General features: G+C 40.1%; 2 protein-coding genes and 1 long non-coding RNA gene across 6 annotated transcripts in view; 1 reads left to right on the top strand and 2 right to left on the bottom strand.

Moving 5' to 3' along the window:
* The window catches only part of LOC138024274 (uncharacterized), an 847,896-nt gene that overhangs the window by 336,962 nt on the left and 498,434 nt on the right, over positions 1-12,500 (bottom strand). The window lies entirely within an intron of this gene.
* The window catches only part of LOC138024290 (uncharacterized), a 123,301-nt gene that overhangs the window by 32,526 nt on the left and 78,275 nt on the right, over positions 1-12,500 (top strand). The gene's annotated exons all lie outside the window — the stretch shown is intronic.
* LOC138024256 (uncharacterized) lies at positions 7,315-8,743 on the bottom strand. The gene has a single exon (XM_068871407.1). It carries the CDS (start codon positions 8,536-8,538, stop codon positions 7,402-7,404), a length of 1,137 nt encoding a protein of 378 aa, XP_068727508.1. The 5' UTR covers positions 8,539-8,743; the 3' UTR covers positions 7,315-7,401.

The following is a 12,500-nucleotide window of genomic DNA, read 5'->3' as shown; positions in this document are numbered from 1 at the left end:
CGTTGACTAGGCTTTCATAACATGATGAGTCATAGTAGAGCTGACTTGACTAAACTCGGAAACAGTTAATTGACGAGCTTCCTTGTCAATCATAAAGGAACAAGTTGTAGCTTTAGAGACTCTGTCCAACTCTCGTCTAAAGCCATGGATTCTTTGGATAAAAAAGTCGTTCAAATTTTAAACAGTTTTCAGTCAGCTACGGGGAAAGCTTGGGAAAAAACTACGGTCAGTTCCCAGGAAACGTGTCACCCGGAGATCGCCTTCAACTCAGCCCACTTGCAGACGCGTAGGACCTCGGTAGGATGACCTTGAGCGGGTATTTTCATTCCAGCAGGCCACACACTACAAAACAAGTGTAAACCAAGCTGAAAACCTTGTTTTTCTGTTGTCTTTTCTACTGTAACGTTGCAAAAACCCAAATTTCATACTTTATGTTTAACACTTAAAAGAGTCTCGGCTAGCACAACATAGCAATTACGTTATGTAAAGTTGGCCATAAAATTTCTCACGGCATCTCAGAATGTATCACCAGAACTAAAAAGAGAATAACTTGAGAAACCGCCAAGCAGTTTTCTCAGCGCTATTTATTTAAATGCAACTGATAGACGAAAGAACCTATTGAAGATTAAGGAAGTTCATTTCAGCCTTTAGTCAGCGTCAGAAAAAAATTAAATTACGAATTCTTGTAAAAAGCCACTTTCAAATTTTTCTTTGCTCACAGCTTTTGCCACGTTAGCATAAGGTCGCCGTTCTTTAATCAATTCTCCAAAAATCACTATTGAATATTGTAAAGTCAGCCACCTCTGACAAATGGGTTATAAATTAGAAATTTTACAAGGGCAGCCTTTGTTATTTTTGCATAATTATGCACTTTTATCATGAAATTATAAATTTAATTAATAACTATTTAAAAACCAAGAGAGAGGTCATTACAACCAAATCTAAAACTGAGGCCTTGCCGTATTTACCGAGCGATAGCGAGGTCAATACACCTAGGCCGAGGTCTTGAGATTTCGCTGTAACGACCGAACGGTCGAGGTTATTAAGTTGTTTATTATATGGCTAACACAACGGTTCTAAAGAAGAAAAAATTAATCTGCATAATCTATCAGAAGCCCGTGGGCATTACGGGAGAATAATGACCTAACGCTTAGCTGTTCTCAGCCAATCACAGAGTGCGATATTTCTTATAAATAAGAAATTTTACAAGGGCACTTTTGTCCGGCAATGATTTGCCAGTTTTTGATCGCCAGTATTTTGTGGATTATCGAACTTAGAAGGCGATATTTGGCTGTGGCTTACTTTGACAATAGGCAATTTTCACGATAGCGTCATTTGACTACAATTACCAGAATTCAGTTTGTTTTTGTTTTTTTCTGTACAAAATTGATCTGAAATAACCGTGGCCTTTCTCAACTCTGATCTGCCTAGCATACTCCGCTTGAGGTGAATTAGCTTGATACCGGGTTGACGTGCCGCACGCATTTTAGCGCATAGTTTTGTGGTTCTCTTCATAGCAAAGACGCCAAATCATCAAATTTGAGGTTTTGACGCCACCTTTAGCGTACAACGGCGAACCATATATTCTCTATTTTTGCTCCTAACCGGCTCATACCAATTTCTTTTTAGGATACTTCGCCCACATTGTGAGACGTGAACGAGATGGAACAATGACGGAAGACTTACGATAGTGAAAAGTTATATTTTGAGGTGACGTTTTTGTCGTCGTCGCTAATTTGTCTTTCGTAAACAAGCGATGCCATTTTTGACGGTCGATGCTACTCTTAGTAACCAAGCCTTTTTATTCGGTTGGCTTTAAGTAAATTGTTAGGAGAGGCTTCATTTAAATATTTTAAAATTGCCAGTTCAAAGGTGTTGTTTCGGTAGTGCGGAGGTTAAGTTCATTGCGCTAATGCCATTGAACCGAATTCGACATCGTTCTATCCACTTTTTCAACTTTTTTTCTATTTCTTTTCTAAGGTTTTTTCGCATTCTTTTTTAATTCTAAGTGACATACGTTGCTAATCTAGTCCTAGATTAAATATTTTTTTCCTAATTAGCAAACGACAAACTTAAAGGGAAACTGTAAAGAGGAGCGCATGCGCTAGCGTCTTGTGAAAACTTGAAAAGTGTTAGGTGAACTTTTTTCAAGTTGACTCGACAAATTAAAAATGGTGTCCACTGGGGAGGGCCATGGTGGACAAAGAAGAAACTCTCGCGAATATAAGTGACTCACGCATGAATCCATGATGGCGGCTAGAATTTTCCGTGGGCTCGAGAGCAAACAAACTCGAGCATGCGCCGCTCATGACAGTGCCCTTTTAATAGTGAAAATTGTCGTAAGTGTCTCTTGTTTACGAAAGGGAAGATTGCATCGCAGAGCTATAAGCAGAGGCCAAAAGTAAACGTTCTTCCAAACTCTATAGGTGATTATGTGGAGTTAACGTGGCCGGGTGTTTAGGGCCCTTTTTTCTTGAGCTCACTGAGGACAACTCTAGTTTTAGTCCCATACTGCGTGACTGTCAGCCAAACTTGAAGCTGTTGTAGCAGTAATATTAGTTTCATTGTGCATGGAAAGCGCCTATGCACGGGGAGTGGTCAGTTAAGGCATAATATTTTATCTTCCTTCATTGGAATCGAAACCAGAAAAGCGAATGATTCAACTCTTGCACCCAGTTAACCAGATTATTAGTGAAGAGCCTTGTCATCCCAGAGCTTTACTAGTGTTCGCAATTTTTTTCTTTCTTTCCACCTGCCTTTTTGCGAGACGGCCACCCTCTGGACTCTTCTACGAAAACCGAATAAGTGTAAAGCTAGGTCATACTGAGGAACATTTTCTCGTAATAACGCTACGTAAGAAGTTCAAATTGAACCAACCAACTTAAAGTAGCAAGTCACCATATTTGTTTTTTGAATGAAGCTTTTAAAAATTGATATTCTGTGAAATAACTTTTGGTTAATTACTGACAAACGCCTGGGCAATATTAGAGCAAAAGTTTGCATCTAACATTTAATCTCGCCGATATAAGAAGCTGTAGACTGAAATTTGTCTAGGAAGCGCTACTTTTAAAGGCTACAATATTTCAAGACAATTTTAAAGCCCATAATTTGAAAAAGCTTTTATTTGGTAGCCAAAAAATTAAAATGTTTGTATTTGGTAGGAAAATTAGAACTTTAATGAAAATACGACATATTAACATCTACAACCACGGTTTCTTTGTTAAATTTTTAGCATTTCATCAATCCGGGAAGAAAAATAAATCTAGAAACGTTTGTGCTGCGCATGGGTTCATCTGCAGTGGTTATGTTTTAAAGAAGTTAGTAAACACGAAGACGTATCATAAAAGGGGTCAGTTGCTTCACGATTTGCTTTTGTTCGAATTCACATTAAAGCACAACTGATTATCCAAGATGGCGATCAACAAACAGCTTAGTTAATGTATGAAGATGGTTATGAAACTCGACGAGTTTCCTCGTTTCATGTTTTTGTTCGCTGTTTTGGCCCTTACCATTCATGCATAAACCACAGCCTTTTTCTAAAAGACAACCAGTCAAAAGTTGCGATTATTGTGAACTGAGAACAAAATATTGTGCGTGGTCACTGTCAAGTTAGCATGAAGCGCTGCCTCACTTTCCTCGCTTTTGTAGTTTCCAGAGTTTCTTAACGAGTCCACCTATATGAACTCTGCAAACAGTAAGAAAGAGACGAAACCCCTGAAAGATATTTCCAGCGGGAGAAAAAGGAAAGGGAGATTTAAAAAAAAGAAATGACAGGTAACATCTCATAACATATTACGGACACATTGCAATTAGCGGCTTTTTATTGCACTAATTCAGTATCGTAGAGCTTTATACTGTATGCGTCCACGGCATCTGCTTGTGCCCTAGGGCACCACGCCTTGTATAGCGAGTCTTTGTGTTTACACAATCGATAGCTTCAAATGAGACAAACCACCCTTCACAGTAACTTAAGCAGTTGCTAGAGAAGGCTGAAAAAAAATTCATTCGTTTGTGCTGCACTGCTTTACAATAAACGTGATCTGAGCAAACAAGGGATATGGGGGTTGGGGCCTGTTTCTCGAAAGTCCCGAGAACTTTTCGGACCCGAAGAGCCAGTCGTCAAACTGCAATCTGCTTAATTTGAAAAGCTGATCCTTTAACATGTTTTTAATGTAAGAAAAAAATAAGAGGATTGCGAAGTTTGATGGCTTGGAACCTCGGCGTTGCGAAGATATAAAGAGAATTGTGGCACCCGAAAAAGGCCAGAAAACTTTCGGGACTTTTGAGAAACAAGCCACTGGTCTGTTACCAGTTCATAATTCAGGTGAATGAATGATTGAGAAATCGCGCTCTCAGCGTCGTATATATTAATCATTTCACCTAGAGTCATTTCAGTCCCAATTCAAAATATATGTCTTCAAGGACCGTATTACAGGGGCTTCAAATCCTATTATAATTACTGAAACAAGGCTAAACAAGCACATACCTGAAATGCATATACCTAATACACATGTAAAAGTTTTTAATAAAGATATAGGTTTTCGCTGCTAAAGTATTCACTGAATACGTTAAATGAATACGTCACCCGCGAAAAGTTGTATCTTTATTGGGATATATGCTCTTTCGTTTTCATTGTTTCTTGTTTATCTTCGTAGAGTATTGTATTACCTCCTTTTGTTACAATCAATATTACCTCATAAGCAACTCAAATTATTGTTATATATTTCAAAAATTTTAGCTAACGGTAACCGTTACTTCTAAAGATGTATGATGAGACATACGAAACGACGTCAAGTCCCTAAAAATTTATTTCAGTTGTGAGGCTTGTTTACCCTGATGTTTGTCACCGCAGTTTGCGTACGATTTCTAATCAAGGTTCGTTGGCCAAAGACGAAAAGTATCTTTCCTACAAAGGAGTGGTTTTTCAAAGAAACAATCAACATTGCTATGCTTTGATAAACAGAGGCAACAGCAAATCGAAAGTGGATGTGACCAAGGCCCGTTCCTCGAAAGTCTCTAAACTTTATGGGCCATTTCGGGTGTCACAATGTCTTCTGTATCTCAAGAATAGAGAGGATTTAAGTCGTCAAACTTTACAGACATGTTTCTTTTAATTGGCTTAAAAACATGTTAAAAGATCGGCTTTCCAAAACAAGTGGTTAGCAGTTTCACGAATTGCTTTTCGGGCCCGAAAAGTTTTCGGAACGTTCGAAAAACGGGCCCCAGAACGGATCTGCCACAGTCAGGTGGGGCACTCTATGACAAATACACAGCAATGCGTTATACTGGCAAAGTGAAGATACTTCATGACCGCGACGGTCATTAAAAACTAACAAATCTCGAACAAATGCTCAGGATTAAATATTTCCAAGGAGTTACTAAACACTTCAAACCATATACTTAGGGAGCATGAAACGATCGATTATCGTCTCCCTGTTTGGCCCTAATGTTTTTTGTTATGTATTTACCATGAAGTGTCCTACCTGACTGTGGGGGTTCCTGTGGGGGTTCAGTTTCAACCGTTCGGAAATGCGCTCTTACACTTTGCTTCCGATTCCTCCGACCTCGGTCCTTCACGGCCACAGTATACAAACTGAATGCCCACAGTTTAATGCAGTTTCATTATTTCATTTCATTTCATTTGTCCATAAGGGAAAAAGCCTTGAAGTTGCAAGAGGACCGTAATAAAATGCTGGGTTTAATAGACCGAATGAATAAATGGCGGCCGAAAAAATATTCTTTTGTTTATGTGCTAATTGGCCTCACTAGCCTCGTTTGCATGGATAAAATACAAAAGAAAGGTTGCTCAAGAGCGAGTCTAGTGAGTCTCATTTGCATATAAACAAAAGAATACATTTTTGGCCGCCATTTATGCATTCGGTCAATAAAAGACCATTTCAACGCAACTCAACGTCCGGTAAGCTGGTCTTCATTCTGAATACATTCTTTGATCCATAATAGCTCATTTCTTACTATCTATATGTCTTTATGCATATTAAATACCTATGTTATGTCTTAATTAACTTAATGACTTTCCGAATGACGGTATATAATCAGTTTTCCTTGAGAATAAACAACAAAAATGAAATAGATAAGAGTCTTTCTCTCTTGCCACATCACAGTCACAAGTGGGTTTATTTTTAGATACACTTTACGCGCGAAAACAAACAAAGTGCCGCCAATTTTAACCAATCAGATGAAGCGACGTCACGCGTGACTGCTTTTGCCATGTTTTTTCAGGGACTGATTTTCTCAGGAACTGGTGTTCTAAAAATAGACTCATTTGTGACTGTACTGGGGAACCCACCCATTCCAGAAGAACACTAGTACTCTTATCTAATTTGCGCACAGTAAATACATAAAACTACGATACGTTCATTACATTTTTGTTTCCCTTTTTGATCAGTTAGGCATAAACCACTGATGTCGATGATCAACTTCTTTGTTTGTGTGTATTGGAGGTGATTCTATCTAGCTGCTGTCATAAGTTATTTCTCAAGGATATAGGTTGGAGTTATATAGACTGAGGTTTCCTTAAATGTAGCTATGATCCTCGCAGTTATGAACGCAATTTTAGCAATAGCTTAGAGAAGCCTGAAAAACCGCTGCGACGCTCTGACCAACTGCGCTATGAAGCCACTGACGTTAGGAGCTGGTCATGCGTGGCTTCTCGTGCAATGAATGAACCAACGAATGAAATGATATATGAAATGGGTCATACATTGAACTGCGGATATGAAATCAAGTGGAGCTATGATCCTCGAAGTTAAGAACGCAATTTTAGCAATAAAAACTTTTTTTTACTCGTAGAGATTTCTTTATTAATAGAGATGTTGAAATCTGTTTATCAACGCACAACAATATCCTTTCTTGGTATTTTCACAGTTGTCATGTGATTTCAGACGATCGCAGACTATTGTAGATCCTAGTAGATCGGCGATAATCACAGAGGATGCCAAAAAAGCGGTCACCTTAAAAGTGTTAGTAAATGGTTAATCTTATTGGCCTTCAATAGGGTCTCTATTAGCGAGTAAATTTCCTGACGTTCAGCACGGTTAAACACAAAACACAGGCCGTATGATTTGCAACAGGCTATGTCATGCGAGTGCAACAAGTGGAACAAAAACATTTCCTGAGCAACATACCGTACATTATTTCCCGTTGTTTTGACTTGAAACGAGCAAATCTTTACTTAAATGGAAAGGTCTTCCTATAATTCAGACAAAAAACTAATTAGGGTAACAGTTAAACTTTATCAGGGTTTACAGAAATATGCGTCTTCCACTGTCACCCCCCCCCCCCCCCCCTCGGATTCTCTAAGAAATACGCTTTTAAACTGCTATAGCCATTCCGGCAAACACAGTACAGAATTTTCTTCGTTCCAAGTTTAAACAAGTTTATTCACACATACGCTTTGGATACAACATGAATATAGTACTCCAGCTCTGTGGTGGACGCAAACTTTGGTCTTTTATACCTATTGGGGTAACGTTTCCGGCACACGACGGTCTGGGGCGAGTTGTTTGGTCGAAATGCATCGCAGAGAACTCTGTATTGTTGCCAAGGAGGAGTTGCCGTTTCACTCCATCTTTGTCTCGTGGGGCTGGAAGGAAGAGAACTCGCTTTAAGATGTGGGAAACGTGAATGAAATGGTGCAAGGCCGTGGGGACAGTGATTCTGTTCTGCTTGCCACGCTGAGGGTTCTAGCCTAAACGATGTTCCATTGAGGTTAACACTTTTCTCGCCTTTGCGGTTTTCATAAACAAGCGTTCGTACGGACGATCCTCTGGACATTCTGTTGGGGGTAGTGACCGGAGGTTTTGTACCAGAAAAATTGCTGTCAATACTTTGAAAACTCGGCTGGCTCGGCATGGACTTCCCAGCCGCCTTTTCGAGCCTGCCACGTGGATCTTCAATGTCACTTGTTGCATCATCCTCGCTGCCATCACTCGGACTCGGTAATCGCTGTTTCTGTTTCTTTCTCGAACTCGCTTCATTGGAATCTGTGCAGCTTCGCCAAGTATCTTCCCCTAAAACCTCAAGATTAGAATATCTCGTGCTTGCTTCAAGTCTCCTGTCACACTTTTCGATGCCCTCGTATTTGCATTCTTGAGACAAAGTTAAAGTATCCTTGGCAACCTCGTTCTTGTTTTCTATCTTTTCTGGTTGCATAGTATTCCCACGGACCCTTTGCAAATGACCTTTAAAAGAAGAATTCGGGCTTACACATTTGACATATTGTTTATATACCTTTCTAAGCTTGTTCTCACTATTTGCTGTCCTTTCACTGTCGCTTAGATATATTACCTTGAAGCCGGAGTTTATCCTTGCCAGATCGCTCCGGTAATGATGGAAATTCTGAATATGCTCGAAGCAATCAGGCACGAAGTCGTGAATCAAATCTTCGTATTTCTTTTCAACAACAAGGTCGCCCCTTGTGCTTGGTGCTACAGCAGTGCATTTTGCTGATCTTCTCAGATGCTCTTCTCCGATAGTCGGTTCTGAACGGAATGACAACGTACGGAAAGCGTTCTTCATTCTTTAAACTTGCGCTCTGCGTCGACATTCCTCAAACTGTGAGGCGTCTCGTTTGCGCGGTGTCAATGGCCCGCGATTGACGCTAAACATACAGTCCATTTCTTCGGCGAGCTTTTCTCTATAAGACGCTTGTTTGCAAATTTTCAACGAACTCAAAGCCATCTTACATTCTAAATCAGCAATTACATGGAGCCCCCTTCTTGAAATCCTACCTTAGCAACTCGAGTATTGTGTATTTAGAGCAAATTGGTGATTAAAACATGCGATTTTTTCATTAAGTAAACAAGACGAAAAGTAAACTTCTTTATACATTGATAATTTGACAAGAGATTCCGGTAATTACGAGATCAATGTGTCAATTTTTTCTTAGCTCAATGTGCTTAAACCAAAATTGCGTGATTGGGTTAATTATTGGGGAGGGGTGTGTGGGTGAAAGTATGTTTTCCTTGATTCGGAAACTAAACAAACGTTTCTTTTCCTTATTCTGTCCGAAATATGTGAGGTACATTATTGAGCTTTGAGTTACAGATGGTTTCGACCGAAAAGAAATATCTACTAGCCGGTTTGCAGTGCCCCATCAAATGACTAAATATAATATGAAATTCATTTATTCTTTTTTATAATCAGTTCGGCTTTCAGGCAAGTTAAAGGGGATGGTTTGAGACATGGTATCTGATACAGTTTCCGAATTTAGGCAGGAAAGAGGCATTTTTGATAGCACAAGTAAAGGCTGAATGTCCAGAATCTTTTTCGTCTTTTATGCATTTTACTGTTTTGACCGATATTTATTGCGTCTTTTAGGCGAACAGAAATAATTCCCAGTGGTTTTGCGCAAACCTCGAGCTCGAGCTAGAAGCTCGACCTAAGCAGAAGACGTACAAGCTTTCTCAACATTACCTAAAGGAATATGGTTATGTCTGTTTTCAATATTAAAATTGTTGCAATAAAACGAAAACATACATTTTCTTGTTTTTTTTTTTTCCCAACCTTTGTCTTTACGTAGACTCCCAAATCTGTAGCAATGCGTTGCGGTTCCTATGGGTTGAAGAGATTAAAGAATTACAAACTAATGAGCTAAAATTAACTAATCCCACAGCATGGTTACTTGTTCATTTACAAGTAGCTAAATTAATTGGTTTTAGCTATTACTAGTGAATAATTCCCCGGATAATAGTGAAACCTATCTTTTGAAAAACTCAGGCTAAATAAATCATTATCAAATGGATAAGCGCCTTCGTAACCAACGGAGTTGTTCATTTGATAAAACGGTTTTTCTGTTAGATGACACTGCTCCATCTCAGATCACCACAGGCCAACCAACACACTGTCTTCCCAACTGGCCATTTATCTAGGTTTAATCCCGCCCCCCCGGGAGGCACGGTGGCCTCATGGTTGGTGCGCTCGACTACGGATCGAGTGGTCCGGGTTCGGGGCCTGGCAGGGGACATTGTGTTGTGTTCTTGGGCAAGACACTTTACTCTCACAGTGCCTCTCTCCACCCAGGTGTATAAATGGGTACCGGCGTAATGCTGGGGGTAACCCTGCGATGGACTAGCATCCCATCCAGGGGGGAGTACAAATACTCCTAGTCGCTTCATGCTACAGAAACCGGAGATAAGCGCCGGCCTGATGAGCCTTCTGGCTCGTAAGCGGAGACTTTTTTTTTTTAATCCCGCCCCGACGTAACCCAGACATAACTTTTGTGATTCTACGAGAACTCGTGTTTTGCTGTTGGTCATAGCGTAGGCCTTAAAGCAAACGGCCTGAAAATGACATTTTTTCGCTAATAACCCTTTGAAAACAAAAAGAAAAAGCAGTTTTTAACACCCGTAGGATGCCTCTTGGAAACCGCAGATTGGAAACTATGGAAACGTATCACCATCTCAACCGATTGCCCGTTGGCAAAACTCTTGCCCCTGAGATGAATTTGTTCGTACAGTGGTTCATTCGCTGACGTTCTCCGCACACCAACGATTTCAATTGTTTTACACGAAGGAACGACGGACAATATAATAAGAAAACCGTATCAAAATATGAATTCGCGTTGTAAACAGTCACGACCCTTCTGGTTTGATTAAAGCGTCCTACTTACCCCTCGAGAAAAAAACTGTTCTGAACGACGTAAAGATGAAAGACCAAGCGAAACAAATTATTCTCAAGGAATGGGAAAAAACGTACAAAAATGTAAAACACGTTCATGTATTGCGTGCACAGCGTGCTGAACGTTCTCAGAGTTTTTTTTTCCCTTCTTTTTCCGCCTTAAATGCCCGCTGCATAAATAAGTCATAACTGAGCAAAACGCCTCGCGAGGCAGCTGTAGCTCAACCATTTCTTTACGTGTACAGCGAGATTTTGGTGAGATTTTCTCCTTGTGAGGCCATAAGAAAAGTATCAAATATTTTTGGTATTTTTTGCCTCTCAAGGCAAATTCCCCATCGTGAGCGGCCCTCTTGAAAATCTGGCTGAGCCTGGCGGGGCAATCATGGAATAAAATCGAATGTCCTAATCACGTGTCTTCTCAACTTGCAGTCCAAGATGGCATCCGACATACAATACAATACAATTTAATACAAATGAACTCGATGGAACTTCTTGCTGTTTTTTTTTTTTTTTGCTTCGACAAATTCGTCGGAGAAGAAACGCTGGCCGCAAGAAGATAACGGCAAGAGAATGGACTGCAAAAAATAAGCAAGAAGTAGCATACCCTTACCTGCCTCGGGATCTTCTGCATTTAATGGCTCAAACACTTTTAAGAGACCTTGTTATTAGAAGGATTGTCACGATAACAATTTATCACGTATATCACGTAACACCAATGTTATGGTACCATGTGAAACATCAATTATTGCTGAACAAGGTGCAGTCCTTTTTGTGACGTATTAAGTTACCATGGAAACAGGAAAGCCTTGCAGAAACACCCCAAATTTTGCCATTAGTTGCTCATATCTGAAAAACGAACTCGGTGACCCCAATTTTTATTTCACAAAAATGATCAGCAGGCCAAGATAAAATTCTCTGCAAAGTTTAAAAAAAATTCTGTGGAGCGCATTCAGAGCTACCTTAAATTTTCAATTATTTAAGGTGGCTCTGAATCAAAAAGTTTTATCCTGGCATGCTGATTACATTCTAGAAATAAAAAATGGGGGTCACCGAGTTTCCATTTTGAGATATAAGCAACTAAAGCTAAAATATGGGGTATTTTGGTACGCTATAACTTGGTACACTATAACTGGATCAGTACAATCGTCCTCGAACAAATATATACCAGAATGAAAGATTTAATCGCATCATGTGTCTTCTTGACAAATACTGCAACCTCGTTCCCAGGGCTTTTCTCCGCCGAGGGGAAGGCGTCCCCCTTCCCCTCGGCGGCGAAAAGCCCTGGGAACGAGGTTGTAAATACTGCATTTGTCCAAGCCAGGTTGATCATCTGCCAAGCCGAAATTTGTTGGCACTTTTTTTGCCAACGAAAGCCCTTCATTGTATCCATGTTTAATTTACGAAATTTATAAGGAGAAACAAATTAATGTATGATATATAAGGGTCTGGTCCGGAGAATTTATGAAAGAAATATATACGTACCTATAATGCACTTATCAATGTGAAGCCCCAGAGAGGGGGGGCTTTGACTTTGAAGTCTGTCCCCAGGGTGGGCCGATTTTGATCGTGCGAAATATTCCCAGGGTGGGGAATTTGACATGGCCACCATCTTGGATAATGAAGAAGGCTTGGAAATCAACCTTGTTCCCGAGTCTTTTCCCTCCACAGGTGGTGGGGAAAAGGCCCCGGGAACGAGGTTGCCTAAAAATAACTCCGCCATCTTGGAAAATACCGAGAAAGCGTTCAAATGAACTTCTAACATTTGCGAGAGGTGGCTGAACGAGAAGTGAGTGGTACATACATTGCACTCTTACTGTGTGCAGCAAAGTCTAAAGGGCATTATTTTGGCCACCTTTACTCGC

Source organism: Montipora capricornis, chromosome 11 (genome assembly GCF_036669925.1).
Source record: "Montipora capricornis isolate CH-2021 chromosome 11, ASM3666992v2, whole genome shotgun sequence".
NCBI lineage: Eukaryota > Metazoa > Cnidaria > Anthozoa > Scleractinia > Acroporidae > Montipora > Montipora capricornis.
This window is presented reverse-complemented; position numbering and strand designations above follow the sequence as displayed.

Bases quoted from the DNA above. Each gene is read 5' to 3' on its own strand.
- LOC138024256 (XM_068871407.1), bottom strand. From the start codon at position 8,538: ATGAAGAACGCTTTCCGTACGTTGTCATTCCGTTCAGAACCGACTATC.